Consider the following 25,645-nt stretch of genomic DNA (forward strand, 5'->3'; position numbering starts at 1 on the left):
CGTTTTAATACGTCAAAGATATCAGCTCGATCCATTTCACTGTTGCGACATTTTGTAAGAGTCGAGAATCTACGATATACCTTAATATGATACATACCATTCGCCAACATGCAACATCGAGATAAGTATCAAATCGATGATATGTGTTTAGTTTTTCTTTACTTTTCTTTTTTTTTAATACGATGTCACGCGATTGTCATGCTACCGTTTAAGTTCTTGTACTTAAAAGAGCTTTAGGGCTCTCCAAATAACATGGTAAGTAAACAAGGGAAGTTTCAATACCGATTGTCAGTTTCAGAAGCTAACAGAACCACGGAGAAAAGCACTTGAATCCTTTCAAAGAGGGGGAAGGGGACAACTATAGTTAGACAATATCCAGAGATGAATTCATCTAGCAGTGGTTGAAACCGAACGTTTCTGCACTGCACTCCTTTCTATACATGGGATCTATACAGTGGGCGCCAAGTCTTCTTTGTTGAAAGAAAATGAAAGAAATTTGTAGAGAAAGCTAACAGAATGTCTGATGACGGTCAAGTGGCCATGCTTTCGAGTCGGAGCGAATCTCGTACCAAGAAAAAGGATTGAATGCGAGAAACATAATAAACTCGCACCATAGATAGAGCCACTCGGACAGGCATTTTAATGCAGAAGATTAAAGCCAGTATCTACTATTTACATATCAAAAATAGTTTCAGTGCTTCAAACTAGTTCTAAAACGTGAGTTAAGACAGGGAGGTGTGAAGACTGTTACGAGTAGCAACAACCAATGTAAAAATGTTAATCAGTAGGGCCCGTAACCAATGTAAAGTATTGGTCAATATACAAAATAAGAACAAAGGTTTTATCAAAATCGTTTCTAGAATAAACCGTCTACAGTTATGGTTTATTGAGAAAGTTAGTAATGTCTCCTTATATTTGTGGTTTTACTGCGAAATTTTCATATGGTACGATCTTTTCTGATGCAATCGACCTAAAGACCTACATATGCATCAAGTATGATAACTCAAATATTTCTTTTTAATCACTGCTCCCATGGTACGCAGTGGCTTGAACGTTTCTGGCAAAATAATGATACTTTACATTCGTGACGTGTTATTATTAGCCGTTATTTTATACAGACGAGGGAATGGTTCGTGTACGTATCCTGTATTTACCTTGAACGCAAGAGGCCTGTGAGTTCTATCGGGTATTGAGGCGATGGGCAAAAGTTTGGATGCTGTTACTATAAAATGTAAAAGGAGAGAGGTTGCACGAGTTCATTTCACATGACATTGTAATTAGCTCAGGAACAAAGTATCTTGCCACAACCGTGACCGAAAGGTAAATAATATATAATACGGAAAAGGTATGAAATTAGTTTAACGATTATACACCTTCCTCGCCTCACGCTGAGTGGCGCGTTTTAATTGGCGAGCAAATGTATTTGCAGCGAGCATCAACTGTTTACTTCCACACTGATTATATAGCTTGATCATTTATGTTTATATACTTGTGACCTCATTTTAGATATTACGATGAGTCATTACGAGTAATAATGCAATCAACAAGATACATGCCGGCCAGATTAAATTGGCGATAAGGCGTTGCTCACTGAAAAGTACCGAGAGATGAAATTAACACGGGCACGTGTTTTTGTTTAAGCCAAATGAAACAAAAATAACGATTGGAAACTTGTACTAAATGAAAATATTGTTCTTCGCCGTGGCATTAATAATAGTCAGCGCCACTGCTTCCTGCACATGATAAACACAAAAAGTTTGATAGACGCGGAGAGATTTACCTGCTTTTCAATAATTCGGGGAAAACATTGTTCAAGTGATTCAACAAGTGCTGGCACCTACAGCACGCACACAGCAAATGTCTTGAAGCAACGTCCTTTTTAAACTTAGAACAAAAAAGTAAATTTTGGAACAAAGCTGTCGGGAATTAAAAAGATGGTTTTGTCTCCACTCAAAAACAAACAAACAAACAAACAAACAAACATTAAACAAACAAACAAACCCACGTTGGAGTTAATTTTGTTCTCTCCGTATGTTAAACGTCAAAGGAAGACATTGTGCAGCTTATAGTTGTCGTTATTTCTCTTATTCTCTTGCCATTGAAAAACAAAAGAAGAAAGAAACGAAGAAAGAAAGAACAAAGAAAGAAAGAAAGAAAGAAGGACTAGAAGTCACAGTCATCTCCCATGGCGCATTACACAGGAGATCTAGCTTCGATTGCCGCCAGCCCCATAACGTACCACATATCGCCCTTTCTATTGATGTCATACTCCCAAGGAGCAGGGGGTAAAATCGGTCTCAAACGACCTTCCCGCCTCGGGGTTGTCGACATGTCGCCATCGCGGCGGAACGCTCAGACCTCCGTCAGATCGGCGCCGACCCGAGAACGAGCACGCAGGTATTGCGACCGAGATACGAGATCTTTACGGCCTGGTAAAAACAAGGAAAAGTCGAACGGAGGGATGGAAAATACTCTCCGTAAGCCGACACTGTGTCAATGTTGTCATTGACATGCCAATCTTCTCGTTAGAACTCTTCTTGGATGTTGTCGGAAACGGGGACGATGTATGAAATACTGGATCGAGCAAGTTTTTATTTTTATTCTCGACGCGTGAGCGCCGGCCGAAACTCAGACAAATATAACGACGCACATGAAAATATTTTCGGCCCGCGTGCGTGTGTTTAGTGGAGATGGAAAGAGGAGAGAGAAAGGTTGATTCCCCGATGAGTGCGTCGGCTGCGACTTCTCGTCGCCATTTGAATGGCGTCAGGTATAAACTGCCTGACTTCCATTTTATTAGCACGTTTGAAGGATGGCAGGAGGACTCTCCTTTTTTTTCCAACGCAAAGGTTTTGCCTTTCAGGGTGGCAGGTTTATATATCGTCTCTTGAATTCCTGAACACCCTCCAATTGTGTACTAGCCTTGAGTTCGGTCGTTTCTCACGAGGCACAAGGCGATAACATTACAAAGCACGGCGATTGATTGGACGTGAATAGCGAAGATGCGACTAGGTTAAAAGTCTACATAACTTTTTCAAGTACATGAAGAATAACTCGCTAACTAGGGTGACCTCTCTCGGGCATACTAGCGCCTCCAGAATAGCAGGAGATAAAAATCGTCAAATGAATTAGTTGGCTCCAGTCGTCTGCCGCAATTGACAGGACGTGTAAATAAAAAAAGAACTCGGCGCGAAAAGTAATCAATTTACCTCTCCAACCGATTGGGGAGTAGTGCAGAGTTACGCACGAGCTGAACGTCCATGATTTAAAACCCAAACGCATCATTTTTCTACATCCCTGTCCTCAATATTGAGAACAGCGGACAACAAATTATACCGCCTGTTCAACGCAGCATCCCTCTCGCGCGGGTAAGGCTCTTCTAATTTCGCGTTCTGCTAAAACTTCAGAAAACATCTTTGAGTGTGTCTCTGCACTTTGCAAAGAATTCCGACATAAATGCGGCGGAAGAGTTAAAACAGTAACATTCAGTTGAAGCAATACCCCAAGAAGTTTTTTTTTTCTTTCAACCCAGAAGAATTTGTTTTAAGATGGAATTTCCTCAATCAGAAGGTAACTCTTCGGACGAAGATCAAAGTACCGCCGTGGTGCAAGTAAGTGCAAAATTTGCAGTGTCGCAGACGCTAGGTGCATTACGTTTTACAAGTGAGCCTTTCGCTAAAATTGGTCAGCGTTTCCATAGGTGCGTGCCGCGAGTACGGTGATAATGATTTAAAAATGATCGCCCGGATGGACCATGCATCAACACCGAACAATATCGAGATATCTCGCTGTTTGTCTTCTCGGAAGCTAGTTATCAAAATGGAGTGGTTTCGGGGATAAGATGAAATAGAGGAAAGTAGGGGATGTGCTAAGAAGGGGGCCGCGATAGAAGCAAGGAGGAGAGACAAAAAAGAGCGACAATTTAACGTGATAGACTCAGCGGCGCCAAGCTGAAAACATTCCGGGCTCTCTAGGGGAAGGCAGTATTGATTGAATGTTGGTCGGACGGGACAACTCGCCGGCTCGTGTCACCTCCTCCAGACGATATACAACGAAGGAAGAAGCTCCGACTCCATCTCACCGGATCCGTACTATACTACTAATGTTTTGTCCTGTCCTATTGGTTTCTATAGTGCACTACAGGTCATTTCGACAGTCGTCTTTTGACACACACATACACGCAAAACCACAACCAAACATTAAAAAAAAACTTTTAAAACATGCAGGTGTTCTATTGCAGCTGTCGCGTCTAACTTCTTTCGTGTTCTTCTTTTCTGACATGACAGTTGGCATACGAGCTGGGAACAATATTATGCTACAAAATTGCCTTTCGTTGCCTATTATGCATTCTGTTCATACTTTCTTGATGACTGTGGACAAATTAGACTGATTAGCCAACAGTCACAAACTAATATTTGGACTCGGGTTAAAGTTTCATTGTCGTCATATCATTTAATCGAACAATAATTTTTTCTTATTCATATCCATTCTAATCTGTATTTTTTCTTCGTTTCCCCTCTTCAATTATCCACAAAACTTCGATTCGTTGCCCAATGCCACGACAGTGAGCACTTCGGTTCTCACTATAAGGCCATATTTCATTACAGCGGGTAATTCATGAATACTGTCTTGACTGCCTGATCCGAAATAATGGATCACCACTCCACAGGAGACAGGAAGGAAGGGAAAATATACCTTTTTGGAAACAATTCATTTTTAGCTATAAATAATAACTGTACGAAGATGTTAACCAAATTTTTCCGATAGCATGCTTCCGCCCCTGACAACTTGCCAAGCACACAGGTTCTAGTTTAGAGGGAAGTATTTGGGACATGCCTTACAAACCTGGTTCATTGAAAATGACTCATGGTTTAGGCGTCCAAGCAAATACGCGAGTTAATTGATACTGGAATTCTCATACGGCCACCAGGCATTGACCTTGACCTACAAACTCGCCATTAACACATTCTGCCACCTCGACTAACTTTCCACAGCAAAACTACATCAGTTCAAACTACAAAGGCACCGCCGCGGCGTCAAGGTATATTGCGCTCATCAAGAAGGTGGAGCCTCACTGGCAGCGATAATCAACACCTGCCTGAAAGCTACCCTAAAAGAGTTCATTACGTATCCATTCCCATCGATGTTCGATGTCGTCACCTCAGATATGACTATATATGTCGGAGGCTCATCAAATCGGAGAAGGGCGGTGGTTAAAACACCTGATATTCGCTGGCCGTGCACAATGACAGTAATTACACAGAGACGTCAAGTAGGCCTATATTGACGTGTTTCTTGCTATTCTCTCAGCCACGTTCGTTGATCACTGGCTTTAAACACCATGAACACACTCCCTCACCTCTCAACGCTTTTTATTGCTTGTAGAGTGCGTAACATACATCAATGTCATTACTGTAAATTAATGTAGAAATATTGACTCCAACCTGCACAGACTGTCAGTGACTTCTAGACTACTGATAAGAGGAAGAAGACAAAGAAAAGGGAAGAAGAAATAGTAAAACTTACTTTTGAAGTAATAGAAGATGAATAATAATAATAATAATAATAATAATAATAATAATAATGATTGAAGATGAAGAAGAAGAAGAAGAAGAAGAAGAAGAAAAGACAATGGTGTGTGAACACCATGGTACATTTTCCTGAATCTACGATTAAAAAGTATAGTGTAGGCCTATACGGACCATGAATTACAATGTACTTCATATCGAATTTACCTCCATTCAATGGCGATTTTCAAGTTTAGAGCACGCTCTTGTACACCCTACCCAATAGATAGCACATGTTTCGCCTCATGGTGTATTTGAAAGAAATGAGAAAAAAAATCTTTTCGTATTGTCGAGGAATATCTTTTCGTATTATCGAGGAATCTGAATTCTAAACTGAAATCTACCTTCGCGCGCTTTCCCTGTAGTGGAACTGGAAGAGAGAAAGAGAGGGAGAGATGGAGATGAGAAGAGAGAGAGAAGAGAAACGTAGAATGTGAAAAAAGAAAGACTGGTGGGTATCTCTCGAAGAACAGAACACGTTTTTTCAAATATGTGATTTCCCGCGATTATCTGCATCTATGGCTACATATTCTTACGATTGTCGGACATGGATATCCCGGTCGCCCCTCACCAGTCATGATGGATTAGTATAATCGGTTTGAAAATTAATCTAGTCACATTTTCCTTTCCTGCAGGCGAGGGCGGTTTTGCCGCAAATTTAGAAACTCGCCTCCCGAGTACTAAAGTATCGACAAAAAAAAAAAAAGTTCTCTAAGCAGGAAAACACACGATCACAATGCTATGGATTATGAACATGCACTTCGTCATACTCATTTCGCGGGCGCGCCTATCGTGTTACCACGCTGGTGACAGCAGCTCCATGGGCTGGATTTGGCGGCTTGAGGAGCGTGCCAAGGATTGAGGTTCACGCACTGTCAAGCGATCAGTGTTGGCTACAAGAAGCTAGAAGTGACCTCTTCAAGTCACAGAAGGATGCAGCTAACCCGTGTATTGACGCTATCATAGTAAGTCATTATCATCTCTGATTGAAATCAAACTCAATCTGCGAGTATTACGCAATGGAATCTGCATGTGCATTTCACAGTGAAATGCACAAACTTGGTATGTGACAGAAGTTAGCAGTGTTGCGGAGCGTATTGTTCGGCGGTGTCCCAAGCGCTCGGTGAAGGGCGCACCGCATCTCTGTGTGCTAGCGCCCTCTGTAGTTTGCTTCACGGATGTGAGTACGGTTCCATGACATTTGCTCCCACCAAGGAGTTACCAGTCACTGGTAATTCCTTGCTCCCACGAAATATCTGCACGCTAAGCCAAATATAAATTATACCCACAAACTAACCTCAGTCCTAACCCTAACTCTCACTTTTAACTAAATCTAAAACCCCATCACAACCCTAACCCTAACCCTAATTCCTTGGAGAAAATACGACAGGAGCGATTGTCGCAGGAACAAATGTGTCACTTGTGTATGAGTTGTGAGTACATTCTTTTGATGAATAAATTTTGTGGTACTGGCATCGTGTAGTGACAGATCTCCTCTTATAATATATCCGTGAAAACCATTTCAATTAAAAATAATTTTACCCTTGCATATTTTCGTACACTATCAAGTTTGATTATAATGTTTGGAAGCATCTTGCTGTCAGGAATTGTATAAAGGACCAATTAATGACATCAAAGTCAACAGATGAGTGTTAGACGGAATATGTAGGCCCAGTTGACCTAAAATTGTCAAAATACCAAACAAAATCACAATGCGTCAGTTTGCACTATAGCCTTTCAGTCGCCAACAAGAAGTTAAAACGTCGTCAAATTTGCTTAAATATCTCTATGTGTAGATATTGCTATTCTTGTCATGACCACAAAAACGCAATGCTGTGAAACCAGGATCATCCGCGGCATGAAACTTTCGCGAATTGCACAACATAAAAACAAAATGCGAGTATACTACTAGTATGTGTCACTGCGTAAACCCAAACTTTCGCGTGCATTTTACTTTCGCGAATTTTGGCTCCTCACGCAATTCGCGAAAGTTTCATGCACGCGAAAATTCATGATTTTCCAGTATCATGTACTCGGGAATCCATATCTAGAGTGGCATAGTAATCTAATCTCTATTGCTTTCCCCTCATAGAAGCACGCATGTACCCTCGTACCTTCGATGAAACATGCAAAAATTTCCAGAATGTTCGACCTACGTGGAACCGTAATCGTCATTTTTATGGACCAATGGCTCAAAAATACCATGGAGATTGCTCAAGACTCTTTGTTAATGGCAATGAGGGAACAAACGCAACAGAAGCAGGAAAATTCCGTCTGTTGTGTTTATGAATTTGGTCATCCATTTTCTGTTAGTCTGAGCTGCTGTTCTTTTATAATCCACGCAACGTACAACACTTCAACGAGACAGCATTATCATGGCGAATACGCACAATGCGAACGGGTACAGGTATAAAAGTGTCTGAAACAACAGACTAGCTCCCACGAGGGTGCGACATTGTTACCTTTGTGTGTCTTATTGCATAATCACCTCATTTTTCTGTCTTTTTTTTTCTCTCTCTCTCTCGAAAGAAGTGAATCTGTAGCGAACAAAAAGTATTTAATTTTTGGTAACAGTACAGTTCTTTCAGAGCGAAACAACGGTGGTTCGAATTTTCTTAGCAGGTCCCTTGTTTACTCTGCTAATGCATTCAACCCGATTATTGGCAGAAAGCAAACAACGTGTGCGCGTGTACTCTCGTGTCTCGTCAAACTTGAGTGAACCCGCCGAACAAAGGGCCGTGAGTGGGGAGGACACGTCGCTTGCTTGGGCGAGGAGGAGGAAGAGTAGCTCTCAGCCGACTGCTCCAGGTTCGACTACCTTCGCTCCTGATCACCCCAAGGTGTTACCGCCGATTCATGGTGATTTTCCACTGATCTGTGACGATTTGGGACGAGTAGAATTCAGAGGAAGAAGGGATGTTTAGGAGGGGGAAAATGGTCGACCATTCGCCATCTGTCCACAGTTCGACCACCTTTGGTCCATTGTGCACATGAGACAAAAGGACCGCCACGCGTGCGTTGCGCACCACCTCCGCCTTTCAAAGAGCGTCCCGTCGCGCGTTCCTTGTGCAAAACCCCCGAAGCCTGACGAACAAACAAGGTGCACGCGAGCTGGCCAAAATTAAGATTTTTCCTCCCTTATTCTGCCTAATTATCATCATTACTCGAGATGGCCAGCCCTTAGGGTGGGTTGATCGGATTTGCATGGGCTTGGACGTGTAGCCACGTTTGCCGAGAAATAGTTTCAATTATCATGGTAATGAAGTGGAGAGTTTGGTCGATTCAAGCTACCTGCGGATGTAGATACGAAAAGGTGGTGGTGATGAGAAAGGCGAAGGTTGGGGTGGGGTGGGTAGGTATTGATGGACAAAGCGCAGAAGCGCTTATTAGAACGTAAATTTACTGCGTGTGTCCAGCTCAGGGAACAAATCACATCTAAGAGTACGTTATTCAGTTTATTCATAGTACAAGTCTTTTGATTAAAACAAAATATAGTAATTGACTTTTTACAATAGTTCTGTAAGAGTTTTTATCAATTCTCAGCGCTCATAATTATCATTATCCTGCACAGTTAGTCCCAGCGCCAAGACAGTGTTTTATTGTCACACTGCTGGTAATGAGCAGTCTTTATAGGTTTGAGGACTGCACAACATACACAAGCCACAAACCTCGATAGTGCCATCAATGTCGCATAAAGAACACCTGCTTGCCAAGTTATCGTAATTAAGTATAATCTTTTCTTTGTTCTCTGTCCGCTTCCGCTTCTGCTGGGCGTAAATTTGTCTTTGTAGATCGATGTTCATGTCTTGAATGGCTGCCACGATCCTTGCTTATTACCCATCAGCGCAGAGGGTTAATCGTGGGTAACGCACAATTAACAATTCCCATTGAGGTTACGGGTTAAAATCTCCATCGGCGTACTTAGTATTTTACTAATCTTGCGTGCGCGGCACTTGCGTAGATCTCACGGAATTGTGGGAACAAAATATCAAGATCGAAACCTTTCACCTTTTGCCTACACCTGCTGCGCTGGTCTACAGATGCCATCCCAACAATAAAACGTGTTTGATGTGTGATCATTATCTCGGGTCGGTGAATGCGACACTCCGAACATCAGCTGCTACTTGAGCAACCGGCTGATACATACAGGCATTTATTTCAGTTGCAACTCCCTCCCTTCCTTGGTAATCCGGTGAACAACGGATATCATCATCATCATTCCCCCTCGCGTTTCTGTCGGAGTTCTGATCAAACAAGAGGGGTGGGTTCATGGCTCAAGATCGCAGCAGCTCGAAAATTTATGTTTCAAACCAAGTCTTCGTGTTCGGAGTGAGGGTCATTATTTGTTCACGCAACACCTACATTCATAGATACATTATGGATACATTTTTTGGGGGCGTTTCCTTTCTTTTGTTTCTCATCTCTCTTTGTTGTTAAAATGCAGACCATTACATCTTGTAAAAGTATAGGCTACATATTGATTAAAAAAAAAGATGGGACGAAACTTCGCATCTATAAGCAAATATTTATGTACAACGCGGAGGCGTGTACAAGAGAGTCGCCTTCTTTCTATGCAGATTAATTACTGATAGGTGGCCCTATATATACAACATTGAAAGTTCTGGAGAAAGAATACTCTTATGTAAAGCATAAACAGGACACTCGTTCATCCAATTTACTCAATTTGCGGCGTATCTAGTTCTAACCTCGACTTTGAACCTTCTTATGGAAGTGAATGATGTTTGCCTGCTGGAAAATCATTCGTTTGTGTGAACATGAAGTAAGGTCCATGGTGTGAACATGCAGGTAAGTATAATTATAATGCCAGTCCAGGCAGCATTTCCTAGCGTTTCTAATGTGGACGCAACTTTAATATGTGGCTTTAGAACAGGTTCATCGGTAGGAAACTGTAATGCCCTCACGTCAGTACGGCGAACTAATTGCTTTACGGTTTACTCTGCAAACGATGCCTATTTTCTCTCGTCCCGTCCGCTTCACCATGCTCGCCACGCGAGCATCGCAGCCACGTGGCGCCGAGACGGTAATTGATCCTTATGAATATGCATGAGCTATCATCAGCTTGTAAGAGACGAGTCAAGTGGGTCTCTCCATCAGGGATCACTTTCCTTAGTCTCGTCTTCAGACCTACGGCATATCTTATAGGAAGGCAGACACACGGGTCAGAGCAACGACTACAATTACCAGCGGTACACGGACCCTTACACCCATGCAATGCTTCGTTAACCAAACGAAGATTTTCTTTCAGACTGCAGCTTCGGAATTTTTGAGGACGCACACGGTTGATGTTTTCTATTGTATTTAAAGTGATATTCCTAGACAAGGTTCTGATTATCATGTACCAGTAAATTTATCTCTAATTTTAAGTCACTTCTCACCTGTCAGCATTATGGGAACATCTGGGATTACAAGGCTAGCACCGAAGCGGATGCCGACGCGATGTTTAATTAACAATATGAGCACATTGCTGCTTGAAATTACAAATACGTTTATAACATCCATGGTGGGTTGATACGTAAAAAATAAAATGATAATCAAACAAACTAACAACTTAAACTTTCATCTGTCTTTGGTTCCGCACTGCTCCCCTCACGTACGTGGATGAAACGAACATCTTGGCTTGGTAAAGCGACTGCTGAGAAGCATGTAGCTGCATTAACTTTGGGGACCCCGTGTTTTCCGGGGAAAAAGTTACTGGGTAACTGACAGAAATCGACAACAATTTAAATATCAAATTTACCGGCTATTTCGATATCAGTCATGCAATTAAAGAGGGGAAAAGGGGGAAAAATCATTCATGTTGTTGTTGCTGTTGTTATTTGAATTTATTTGGCGTTTATCATTCCTCCAGGAATATTCACGCCAAATCTGTATTCATTAAATTACTTTGAATTTCAAATTTTACCCTATATCATTTTCATTCTGTTAAAAATAATTCAAAAATAAAATATTATATCAAATAAATCTCCCTCGCTGGCCTCGGTTCTCATTCTCACTTAATGCCTATTCTTTGTTTATTTCGTCACATATTGTCGAAGTTAACTTTCGAGTATTATTATGTTCATCTATTAGTGTCACGTGTTAAAACTGAGGATGGTATAGTTTTGGTTGAGATGGGGCTTCAGGTTTCCGTCTTTTTTGTGTGTGTGAGATAAAGAGAAACCTCATGAAATATGAAAGAGCATGTAATTCTAAGAGGGATTCAAAGTTTATTTGATGAAAATAAGGTTTTGAAATGGTTGAGATATACAAAACAAAGAGATCCTGATAAAAGGTGGGACCCACTCTTTTTCAGGATCGCTTTATTTTACCTTGTTTGTGGATGTCTCAGCCATTTTAAAACCGATTTTCATCAAATACACTTTGAATTCCTCTTAGAATGGTGTGCTTTGTAACATTCATAAGTGGTTCCTTAGTATCTGGCAAAAAGTTTAAAGCTCAACCATCATGTCAGCTAATACTATACCATCCCTTTCGAAAAGAAATCCACTCCAGAAATTTTATAAATTAGCCTATACATAATAGAGGCGAGAAAAATTCCCTGCAGAACAGTGCAAAAATGATCAAAATGATTGGATAAGAAATAAGGAAGTTATGACATTTTGAAATTTCTTTTTATTTTGGGGAAAAAAAACCCCTTCTTGACCAGTCGTTATGAAATTTCAAATCAGCAAGTTGATGATGTCATGCTCTTACAATTTCTTATTCATTTCAAATATAAAAATGACAAATAATCTCATGTTTCAGCTGTATAAATGTAAAACCACCCAAAATATAAAGAACAAATGTATTTTGGTATGGGAATATGCTTTTACCTGTATATTAACTAAAAAGATTTCCCCCTAATTTCATACATATCATACATGAAAAATTGTGAGGGCATGACATCATCAACTCGCTCATTTGAATATAAGGACTGGTCAAGAAATGTTTTCAAAGAAAAAATGTAAAATTTCAAAATGTCATATCTTCCATATTTCTTATCCGATTTTTGTCCTTTTTGGAACGGTCTTGCAGGGATTTTTTCTCTTTCTTTTAGAGATTACTTATTTTGGAGTGGATTTCCTCTTTAACGGCGACCCTATACCATCCCTTCATCAACGGCGATTTACAATGCCACAAGTTAGATGAACGTTGATACACAATCAGTGGATTCTCTAGCGTATCTGTATTCGGTTCTGTTTTGTTGAGGAAAAAAAAGAATGGAATTTTACTCTTATCACATCCTTCTTTTTGTCGTTTCTTTCTCCGTTTACCACATACTCATCATTGAATTACAGAACACAATGGTCTTTTGCATGCTAAAAATAAAATGCGGTCTCCCTCTCCCCACCCCCGACTGAACAAAAGTCGAATTTTGACCAGCACACAATATCATGACATGGACTCATTACTGCAAAAAACCGTCTTGGTAAAAAAAAAAAAAGAAGATTCTCTGAACATTACACAATAATACCTTGTCAAAGTCCTCGGTTTGGGAAGGGGGGGGGGGGGGTTAGCGATATTTCATTCTTAATCCATGTACCACACAATAATCACTTGCTTTAAATAAAGGTTTGAAGTGATTCTTCTTCTCTGAACTACTTCCACACGTTGACAAACCCCTTCATTCATTGTGATAGCAGGACGGAACAAGTCTTTTTTTCTTTTTTCTTTTTGCATTTATCTGAGCGTTCATATCCGTCTAAAATATTAGCTATCATAGACAAAATTACTCAAGAAGTGAGCTCTTTAAGCCTAAATTTTCATCTCTTGCCGGTACAAATTTCACAGGTAAATTTGTTGTTTTGTTGTTGTTGTTTTTTTTTTTGGTTATCTTTTTAACAGTTTAACTGACATAATACTTAGGCCCCTACTCGTTGAAGCTCGACTTTCTATAACTCTATGGTGTGACTGGAAGATGTCTGCATGCTACCACAGCAAATTAGAACCCAAGGAGATCATCTCAGTGCCAACACTGGTCGTGTGCTCTTCTGATGTTGAGCTGAAATTTGGCTTGGGAAAGTCTTGCATCAAACACAACTTCCTAATGTAAAATGACTGTGATAGGACATAAAATATAGCGAGTGGAAATATACTCATGTTAGCTTTAAGATACTGTTGCTCAACTATCATAAAATCCCATATGCCCAAAGCATTCAAAATGCCTCGTTCAAACATAAGGGTTTTACCATTCCCACAAAATCATGACAAATGAAACTAGCAATGTTTCTCTCCTTTTATTTTGTGAAACTGTGCACTGGACATATTCGTGTGTAATTATTGAGACATTCTGATTACTAACCCAGGGTGATTGTCTTAAAAAGAAAAACTTCACATACACCATGACATTTTGGATGTTAACGGTATTGTTTACCATTGGGAGCGGTGATTTAAAAGAGGTTCGAGTTACAACACTTGATGCAAATGTATAGGTCAGCTGTATCACAAAACATCCTATAGCATATAGGCCTACAAATTTCACAATTAAGCCTAAACTATACGGATATATCACTAATTTTTTCAAACTGTAGACGGTTAATTTTAGAAACATTTTATTATAACTATTGATCACATTCTGTACATTTAGCAATACTTAGCAATAAATGGTAAATAATGCCTTTAATGATGTTAATGACGACCAAGTAAAACCTAAAATACTCTTATCATATCGCTCAGCATCTTTACACTGGAGGTACTCAAGATTCGTGGGCTGGCGTTTGTACACACGCAATGATGCGACGGATTCACTTACACAGTAGAATAATATCAGAGCATGGAGTTACTAATACATTGTAGCTCCATACTGAAATAGAGGCAATGCCAAGTCATAACCAAGCTCTATTATGAGCACCAAACTTTACCCATTGAAAAGGGGGACATTATCTATGGACAATTCTGACCTGGTAGGGGGACGACGTCTCGCCTGACTCCGGAGCCAAATTCGGCAAGTTGAAAGCAATTAGACCATCACTATCTTCGATTATTTTTTACGTGGTGCATCTCGGAGAGGAAATCAATTGAGACGCTCAGGGCGGATATTATTGGAGACGTCGAATACATCTCGGCTGGGAGCACCTTCATTTCGCGCGCCAAAAGGAAAAAGAAGTCATGTCAACCGACCAAAGCCAAGGTAGAGGAGAAATCTGGATATCACATTCTTTCTGTCCAAGCACTGGACGATTATAGCATAAAAGCAAGAGATGATGGGAGTAGGGCATGCGTGAGAGAGAAAGAGATAAGAGGGGAGAGAGAGAGGGGGGAAGACAGAGAACATAAGGGAGAGACGGTGGAAGAAGGGAAGAAGGGAGAGGATATCACGAAGGTCTCGTAAAATCAAATCCCGAGTTCTTCAACCCCAACCAGCAAGCATCGTCCCATGCATCACCCGATAATAGTAATTCCGTCGACGGCGCGGTGTAAGAGCTTGAACGGAACGTGAAAAGACAAAAGGCCATCGCACGGGGCACGAGAGATGCCGGTTAGGCGGGTCGGCGCAGACATCGCGGCGCCAGCTCGCCACGCGCGCAGAGGTCCGTCGTCTCGCATGCACGTCAACACACGGGCAACGTGCAGCTCGCAACTCGCAGACGACGTAGCCCGGTATTCGGTCCTGCCCCGTGAAAATGCGTCCCCTAATACCAGCGCCCGTCATCTGGCGCCAGCAAGCTTTAAAGATGTTTTACCAGTATGGCTTCGAGCTGGCTCACATAATACATGTCAGTACCTGTCGCAACACATGGAAACTTTAATATACATGACGTATCGTACCTTCAGAACAAACCTCGATCCACACAGCATGTACAATAATTCTTCCCTCGAACGCTGTATACAATTACCTAGCATTCAAGCCATCCTTGCGCCACTATTATTACGTAACATCTCTCATTAGTCATAAGATATTTTCAATCAAGATGCAAATCGCGATGAATCCAGATGAAGTAGCCTTATGCAACAATCTGCGTATGTAAATTGTCACTTTCTCACTGGCTTTTTGACGCCATTCTGAAAATTCAAACAATATGCGAGATTCTCAATTCGTCCCTATCACATCCTGAATGCCTCTTGCCTCTAATACCTATCTGTACAGATACTACTCTGTATGAAAAGAGCAGTGCATTGTGAATAAAAATTAAAAGCTGACATTATGTGTCAGATCTGTGAATAAATCAGAAAGAAAAAGGTCTTCCGACTTTTGAGTGTTCATATATTATTTACGTCTATCATCGTCACTGACGTCATTAACCCTTCGTCATGCTTGTAATAATCAATATGTGAATGCAGAACCTGCTCAACTTTTACTTGGTATAGAAAATGAATTTTTCAAACTAAATCTTCAGAAAGATGATCTTCTCTGCGTCAAACCCCCATCCCCCGACAATGAGTAAAAAAAACCCAACAAAACCTTGGCCTTTGGTGAAGTAGTACGCAGTTACAACGTACTTTGCTGAAATTGCTGCATATAGCATCCATTATGAGTTTTGTGTTATCTTGCTCGAATCAGTGCTCACGAAGATGTCGTGACTATTATCACGTTTTATCATTTGACATTAAAATTTATCATAGATTTGTCTATTTCAGTTTATTCTTCCTAAAAATATGGGCACTTGCAGGACAGGGCATCAATTGACATCGGACTATTTCGCCAGTTGAAACTACTGTTCTGAAAATGTAGGCCCCTACTTATTCATACTGTTTACTAACGATCATAACTTGCAAAGACTCTGGTCCATGCGTGTACATGAAATGAAATACAGCAAAATCACGAACGATAACAGGCTTACATCTAATTTTTCTTTTTCATGTTTTAGAGAAACATTTCGGCGAATTGATACAGTATCGGAAAAAAAGGAACTGACTGTGTAAAACCTAACAGATAAATGAACATTTACTGGTGTGAAACACGATGTATTTTACCTACTTCTGAACATGGCGGCAATAGAAGTACGGCGACACGGAGAGTCTCATTAAGCGCTAATGATCATCATTTCTCAAGAGCTGACGACTCGCCGATAAACATCCAGCGAACACTCCGTGCGAGATTGACTTCAATCACATGGAACTGATATCCATAGTCTGATTTTCCTAGACCCCTCTACAAGTGCGAGGTCACTGTCGAGATTATAAAATCACAAAGCCGACTGTGAAGCCGAAGGATGTGACATTTGGAATGTGTTAGCTATTTTACTTTCCTGCCGTCTTGTCAACGGCGACATGGAAAAATTAAATTGGTGGTTTCCCCAATTTCGTTGCACTCATACATGAATCACTGCAACTAAAACATTCGTAACGTCATAGTTTCTCGCGCTTCCGTGTAGAGCGATACCATCACCTAAGTCATCAGCAATAACATTTGATTGGTCCCAAACGCATTCTTGTCAGATATGGAGCCTTTTTTCTAGCTTGTAGATGCCTTCTTCTGTGAGATAGCTGACATTCCTGCTCATCGCGAAATATCAAGTCTATCTGAAATATAATATCATCCAATGTCACGAGCACGAGCGAGTGGACCACAAGAGAACAAGGATCTGTGAGCTTATTAGATGGTGCCTGTAAGTATACAGTACTTTTCAGCCAATATTTCAACAAAATGTGCTATGCATTCCATTTTGGTCTCTTCTAACGACATCCACGACCCCCTCCCCCCCCCCCCCCCCCACACACACACACACACATACACTGCAGACTGCACTCGCACACAAGGCGCTAACGGCCTTACTGGCATTGAAGGCTGCACACTTAGACTAGACCGCACGAACCTTCGGTCGTGCCGTAATAGCAGTGATAGTTCGCGGAAGGCGTTCACGATAAGGCAGGCGAGAGAGGGGACCACTATCACCATCGAAAGACAGTCTTCCCGCGCACACCACTCCGGCGACAAAAACAAAGCTGCCCGACTCCGTGGCGCCCGATTAATAAAATATGGAGCGACACCTGCGGCCGGCCTGGAATTGAAATTACAGGCGGTGAGTTTCTGCTAGTATCCCCCTTTCAGCTTTTTTACTCTACCACCGGGAGAAGGAAAGAAATGCAATTCAAGTCCGCGAACAAAGGCCGACAATATTTGAGGGGAGGGAGGGAGGGATGGAACTTTCATGTTTCACCGTTTCAGGTAAAAGGAACCCCCTCCATCAGAAAGGGTCGTGAATCAGTACCAATGTAACAAACACTAAATTTGAATTATGAACTAAGTTGTATCGGCAATTTATCATTCAATATGCTCATTGTGATAATTACCATCACTGAATTTGTACATTCTTTCCAGCTTGCGATAACTGCTGTAGGCCTATACACTTCGAGGCTACTGCAGCCCACATAATACGACAGAACAAGCACTCCTTCATGAGTGAAAATATCCCCGCATCTTAGCCAAAGGTGAGCAATCGGCAATTTCCCTCGGTAAAAAAATCATGCTCAGCCCATTCTGACCATCATACGACCAGGGCAATTTCTTTCCACGAAGAAGTCACGAACAGTCAGTGAAAGTCCTCCTCAAAGCAGGTGACACAGGTTGGGCTAATTACCAATTTTGATTCGCAGCCACTTTGACGCCACCTGCGTCTCCATGGACACAATGATGATAAATACCTGAGGAGAAGTTCAGTTCAAGATGACTGCAGACAGTATGTGTATAGATAGCATGTCGATATTGGTCTTGATAGCAAGTTTCCTCTGTCATATACTAGTATAGGTCGCATAACATTGTTCCACGGCACGACTAAGCAAAGTAATGTCATAAAAGCAATGAAAAGTGTGTTCAACTGGGAGTGAAATTAGAGAATCTCAACTTTTACTATCTCTGCGTCACTGATAAGACGGGGTTCTCCCAACATCACGCTCTATTTTTAAATGATGTCTACCGTAAAGGCGTAAGCTGTAATTGCATCATCGTTCTATTACTACTACTGATGGTTACTTTTCGATTTAGCACACTGTTTATACACAAACACGTCTTTATTCATGGACCGCTCTAGTTCAACACTCATTCAAAGCGAAGACATCAGCTCTCACGCCTGGCCTGAGTTGGTTTGCTCATGCATAACGCAGTAGATCAGTAATGTTGCTGAATCTACCTCAAAGGTTAGTAGTCATGGATAATCTTGGCAAAAGAATCATGCCCAAAATTTAAATACACATGTCATGTGTTGAATACCGCAAACGATTCACATTTAACCATTCGTCCGCGTCCTACATCATCCAGACGAGGGGTCATGACCAACTTCAGAACAGCTGTGCTCGAAATAGAGTCTGTATTTTTGTTGAAACCTTGGCAGAGCATGGTATAACATTCCCCCTATAACTAGAACTTTTGCCAATATTTCCTTTCCTGCACCGTGTAACATTGGCAGCCAATATAATATAATATTGACTGGACTATTTTCTGTCGTGCCGTGCTGATCTCTATTTTATTCTACACAGTAGTATTTAGAAGATATAAATATTATATGTTTCATGTAATTCGATATTATGATAAGTTACGACCAACCAACCATATTTCCCACAAACACCAGATGCTATAATATGAACAACATCTGGAAAATGATATTAACATTCTGAGCTATAAAAGATTATTGCCTTTGATGCACTGATGCACAAGTGATATTGTGCATGTACCTATTAAAACCGGGTTGTGAGATCTGTGTAAATCTAAAATTTGCACCAACAAAACACAACAAAATATCACAAGAAAACAAGAAGATCATATAATATGAAATTAGAAAAGGATGAAATATTATACAACGGAGAAGCGTATATGCGACATGCATGACAGCCGCTCTCTTCATTGAGTGTGTATCATTTAATAACTAGCAGCTACGCTACGAGACATATTTTTCTTTTTAATTCATTAGTAAGAGATGGTAGAATGAAATGAGCTCTCTTCACTCAACAAAGACCGCTTCAATTCTAACCCCGTAGAGAAAAAGGGGGAAAAGTAACAGGGGGAGAACAAACAGTGGCGGACAATGGAGCCGCTTCGGTAACGGTTCGACGCCAGGTGGAGAGGGCCTGGGCGAGCACAAAGGACCGGTGAAATGCTGGTAGTAGGTAGAACGGCTGACGATGCGACGATGTCTATACCATAATACCAGTAAGTATGCAGAAGATTTTTTTTTTTTCGTTCTTGGTCAAAACGTCTCCTTGCTTAACCACATGATAATTCAACATATAAAGCTTAACAGACACCACAGCGTTTGAAACAATTGGACTACTCAGTAATTAGGTAAACCCGGAAACATTTATCTTATTGCGTTTGCAATATCTTTCTACTTCTAGTGTACTGGATAGAGACCATTTATGGTCGCCTGGCTTTTCATGGCCTGATCGCTTGACTTGGCTTTCTCGTTTAGCTTTTTGCATTAAAAGCAATGTGAAAGACATGGAATATAAATCATATCAAGTTAATGCACATAAATTGTGAAATCATGTTATCCGTAGGCATGCATGCAGAAACAACTCAAATAAAATAGATATAATCTATGTGAATTCAGTCTTGAATAGTACTTACTGTTTTTTCTTTGAGGGTTTGCTTGTTTCCTCCGCTTACACCTGATAATAGCGGAGTCTGCCATAGTAGCTCCCATGCGTAAGTTATGTTCCAAAATACAAGCCAGGATGCAATTTGTGAGAGAGAAATTCCTACCGAGGTAAGAGAAAGTGAAGAAGAGTCGGTAGGGTGTCGCTCGCGCACGGTTGGTCGCTACGAGTGTAAATCACATGTATGTGGTAGCCTAGCCAGTTAGTGGTGGACAGAGCGGGTGAGAGACGAGTGTATACCAGGCAAGTTAAGGGAGGCTGGCGGCCCCTGTCACCGTACCCGAGGCCTGCTGATAGCACACTGAAGTCTCTCTGGCGCCGAGCCGACGATCCCGGGTGCGCAAACGCCAGTCAGTCGCTCAACTTCCATCCATTACGTCACGTCAAGGGGATTCACGCACCAGCGGGGCCATATCGCCAAATCAACGCATGTACATTTACGTCGGCCCCTGTGTGTATTGCCATGTGTATTTGTGTGGATGAGAGTGTGTGTGTGTTTTACTGTGTAAGGGCCTAGTGTGTTCGCTCCACGCATATCGCTAACGGTCTCTCTCTCCCTCTTTCCCTCTCTCGCCCTCTTTCTCACACACACTCGGGCAAACTTTGTATTGACTCTAGCATTGAGTGTGTGTCAGAAAAGATTTGTGGTCAAACCGTGGCACGTGGGCCTTTGTTTACGTCGCGCGACTAGCACTTCCCACCGCTTACACATTACACACACTATGCACACACACTCACTGGAGTCACCGCGCATTACGTGCCTTGGGAAAAGACGGTAAGGGATCGCCTTGAAATATAAGGTGCTTGCCACTTATTTTAAAGTCTCAAACATAACTGCGTTCTCTGAAACAAAAATGGCGTGTTGTCAGTTACGAACAAAACAACGTAAGAGTATAATATTTAGCAATGGAGTAAATGTAACGTAAGGCTGTATCATCGCTTAAAAGAGTTTACAATATTTTTTTTCTTGTCATGATGACACAGTTGGCAAGACTATACACTCATCATTAAAATCGGTTTCTGATTAATTTGACCGACACGTAGCTGAATGGTAGACAATAACTTACAGCGATGGACGGAGAAGGTGTGAAAAGCGACTTCACTTTATTTGGAAAATTACTTTGAGGGCATCTCGTGTTCCAATGTCTTCATTTTCGCGACAAATATCCCCTCTCCCCTCTATTTTGTTTGTAATGATGAAAAAAAAAAAACTCGTCTGGTAAAATGCGTCAAGAGTATAAAACAATACAATTTGGATCTTGATGTGGCCTTCATTTTGAATGCAATTGCACCTTCTACCAAATTATGCATCTACATATTTTTCTTCTATATTCATATGGATGTTTAAATACGAAGGACACTCGATTTCTACAAAATAGATTAATATGTTATCGAAGTAACAATAACATGAAAATCGCAGACTTCAATTTCTTTTAGACATTGTGGAACAGGCATGAGAACGAGTAATTTAGCAATTTCAGCTTCATCCTCCGTCAATTTCATATCAGTGTAAGTAATTTTTTGAATTAATGGTATGGACGTTATTCATAATTGTTTCGTTTTTAATAGTGGTTGGTAAACAGAAATTCGCCAGTGGTAAAGGGGATGCATCCCACATGATAAAGCAAAGTACCAAGAAGGTTAATAAACCACCTTCTAGAATAAGAATGTGTTGTTTGCCAAAAAATACAGAGGCTTAAGAATGTCTAAACATCTACGTGCACAGTTAATATCAATCTTTTTTCCCCGTCAAGCTAGTGTCATATTGACCAGTGAATCTCATTTCAAATTCTGCAATATTTGCGATATGTATTTTCAACCAATAGTACAGTTCTCGACAAAATACCTTACTGACCCATTAATATGCATTGATACACGGACAAGTGAATAATACACGGACAAGTGAATAATTTTCGTTTCAAAACTCGAATTCTATTTTCGAAATTTCACAAGAGCCAACACCAGACGCCACATGTTGTCTACGGATTACAGTTAGTCATGACGATTGTGGGCTGATATTATCTACATGCAGTGACGCTCTGAAAGTTTTGACAAGGAGGTTCGAGAGATGGAGTCACAACAGTCTTATTCGTTTTGATCCCATGCTCGAAGCCGCCACTCAAAAATATTTGAAGTTTATCTGTCAAATTTCTCTCTCTCTCTCTTCTTTCGATCTTTAAAATAACAACAACATTATCTGTCAAACTGGATCTGCCGCTCAGATGCGAAGACAATTGACTTGTGTCTCATTGCATAATCACAAGCCACTTTCCAAGGAAGATTTATGTCTTTGAGATGGTAATTACTTTTCGCTATCCCTACTTACAAACGATGGGAGGTAGACCATGGTAAAGGCACGGGCGCGCGCGAATAGAAATTGCTCAAATATTGCTGAAATAGATATCAAAATTACTCGACTGTACGTGTCTGTACGGTAATCTGACATATTAATTCATAAAAAACTATACTTGAAGATGATACCATATTAGTTTCATTTTGCGGAAATAAGGAGAAAAGTGATAAAACCAGCTTTCCATGAGGGTAAAATTTCAAACACTTTCACAAAATACAGCTCAGATTTACACTTTTGCACATATTTTCGAACGGAATTGACTTTTGTTTTATATGCTTTATCCATGGCTCGACACTACATTTTTTTGTGGCGCGAGAGAAAAATTTGGTGTCCCGAAAAAACAATAAAAAACATTAAAAGTCCTTTTTTTTTTTAATGAGTCAAATAATTAAGTTTTATGATAGTAAGAATTAGAAGTTGGACATATCTACTCATAAATAAACTTCAACAAACTTGCAACACTCACTCTCAGGCACTCATTCAGTCCTTTTTATCCATCCTTTAAACAAATTTAACTGCTAATTTCCGGCGCAAAAAGTTACGAATTTATTGACATCAAATTATATACTTTTCAAAAAAAATTGGTGGCCCGAGGCGGGCCACCAAATTTGCCCTTTTTTGAAATTTGGTGGCCCGACTTTCATTTTTGGTGGCCCGGGCCACCGGGCCACCGTTAGTGTCGAGCCCTGCTTTATCATTAAGTGAAATTTCATTGCATTTGATATATAAACGAGCAGCATATACCCGACATTATGTTAGCGTTAAAAATGAATCTTCCGATTGCTCAGAAAGATGCATGGCGACTTCAAGCATCGAACATCAAAGGCACAAATGCACCTGTGGAATTCTTTTGCCCATCCATAGAAAACTGACAGCTGATTGAATGATTATAGTCAGTTGTAACTCCATCTCTCGAACCTCCTTGGTTTTGATGAAGACGTACAGAGAACACACGCTCTGCGCAATTGTGGGTTTCCACCCACGCTTTAGTGTCCCTCCTCGCGAGATGGATTATAGTCTGACGTGGGGTTGTGAGTTCGTTCATTTTACCTCATATATTCTACATTCTACAACCTCGATACATTCGGATTTTCGTGAATTTTGTCCTTTTCCTCGTCTTTGTTTTGTGATGATGCGTATCAAGTGCAAACCCGATTCAGTCGAATAGTTTTCCGCAGCCTGCTTGCCAACTGTAGTATCAGTCTAGTGGTGAAACTGCGAGAGTTAAGGGCGATGTACACATATAACTTACATTCATATTGGTGCTGATAGAGGCATGATCTTAAACAGCAAAATTGTAATCACCCTGTTAGCTGAGTGTCCACACACTATAGCGTTGTTGTTGACATTCACCGCATACAGAAAGAAATTAAGAAAATGAAAGAATTAGAACTCCTTCCCAACCCCACCCCCGACTTTCGCATTACTTCTCTTGGCTTGCATGGACAATGGGTATTATCATTAGAGCAGCTAAACTTTAATGAAATGTAACGAGCAAGCACATTATATATGCAATACAAGTAAATAGATACTCATATTCAATAAATGCGTGTATAGGTATATTTCATTTCATTTCACTTTAATTTATTATCAAGTTTCCACAAACTACATACATTCACAGATCAAACAATATAGTAACCAGAAGCCCCATGTTTACGGAGTAAACTAAATAAACTAAAGTTACAGGATACGTAATCTATATCAATCACAGTGTATCACGTTCATATTTGGAAATAAAATGATGTGTGGGTAACCATACAGAAAGCTTCTCGCTATGGTGCGTTTTTAGAGTGAATGCAACAAAAGTGATAATTTTTTACTGATGGTCAAGTTATTATACATTTAATAGGAAAGCTTCAAAATCAACAAAAAACCCATTTTACGATCGCCATCAGAATTCGCCAACAGGTTGGAGCACTCGATGAATACTGAGCTCGGAATACGTTATGAATCAGTGCACTATTAACGTGAAACCATCTTCGAAAGTCTATTTATCATTTTTCGCAAATTCAGTGTTAATTCAATCAAACTTATCCCTATATATAATTTATGTATATATATATATATAAATCACAGAGAAACATGAAAGATATCAATATAGTGTTGTATCATAACTTCATAAGTGTTGGAAGAATACGTGGAAGAATCAAAACTGTAACATCGTGGCGAACACGCTGTTTACATATACATTCAAAATATACATTATGATTGATATAATTATCCGTCATTACGAGTAGGTCAAGATATTAAATAGATACTGGTTCAACAGGAAATGAGGGTGAATTAGCCAGTTAGCCAAATGCGCACAGGATTACATCGTTCGCTTTTACAACATGCTCCTCTCAAGAACACAATCTCATCCTCAACCCTAGAAATTAATCAAATAAACTAATGAACAAACATAATCAGCAGTGGTTGGATGGTACATGATAACATCGTAAGTATCTCCGAAACAACGCCTTGTAAGATCTTTTCCTTCCACAACTTGCGCAACAGCTCGTTTTTCGCATCCTGCGTCGTCCGTATAAAATGTTCCGTTGTAAATTGAGTGTGTACAGAAAATACATTTCCAAGCGTGTTCATCGTGTAAAAACAAGAACAAACAAACAAAAAACAAAAAAACAAAAACAAAAACAAAAACAAAAACAAAAACAAAACAAAACTAGTCTCGCACTCTCTTTCAGCATTATGTAATGGAAATTAACATGACAGGTAGTACACCGTATTTGGCGTATTTTAATCTCAGTTTACGCTTTGAAAGGACTTTACAAGACACGAGTAGTTATTGTAATTTGTGATAATATCAACAACACTGTACATTCATTTGAAAGGCTAATCGACATTTATTTTCTTTGTCTCCTGTTTCACTGGTTTAACATCTACGATGTTTACTGGTTTGTGTCCTGACCCATCAAAGGACATTGTTAATGCAAACACAAAATTTTGACTGATAACATAATTAACATCATCAACACGGCATGATTACACTGTAAACATGTATGGTAAGAATTCAGCCAAGCTGCAGAAAACTGAGTAGGGATTTAGCTCGTTCTTTTCAGACGCACTTAAAAATCATCCTCTCAAATTTCGCCAAGTGGAAACTAAAATCTATCTATCAAAGGGTAAGGAAAAACATAAAATCTCAAAGCTTTCTCAACGCCACCCACGTTAATTTTGCCCCAAACACGGAAGA

At 40.4% G+C, this 25,645-nt stretch overlaps 1 protein-coding gene across 2 annotated transcripts in view; it reads right to left on the bottom strand.

The window, feature by feature from the left end:
- The window catches only part of LOC139722531 (zinc finger E-box-binding homeobox 1-like), a 40,241-nt gene extending 19,873 nt beyond the window's left edge, over nt 1–20,368 (bottom strand). For both annotated transcript variants that reach the window (XM_071633818.1, XM_071633820.1), the window contains exon 1: nt 20,071–20,368. In XM_071633818.1, the coding sequence (XP_071489919.1) occupies nt 20,071–20,146 (76 nt within the window). In that variant the 5' untranslated portion in view covers nt 20,147–20,368. The remainder of the gene's footprint in view (nt 1–20,070) is intronic.
- Nucleotides 20,369–25,645: the final 5,277 nt, after the last annotated feature.

Source organism: Diadema antillarum, unplaced genomic scaffold (assembly GCF_040938485.1).
Source record: "Diadema antillarum isolate AM-2024a unplaced genomic scaffold, OU_Dant_1.0 scf00000167, whole genome shotgun sequence".
NCBI classification, from domain to species: domain Eukaryota; kingdom Metazoa; phylum Echinodermata; class Echinoidea; order Diadematoida; family Diadematidae; genus Diadema; species Diadema antillarum.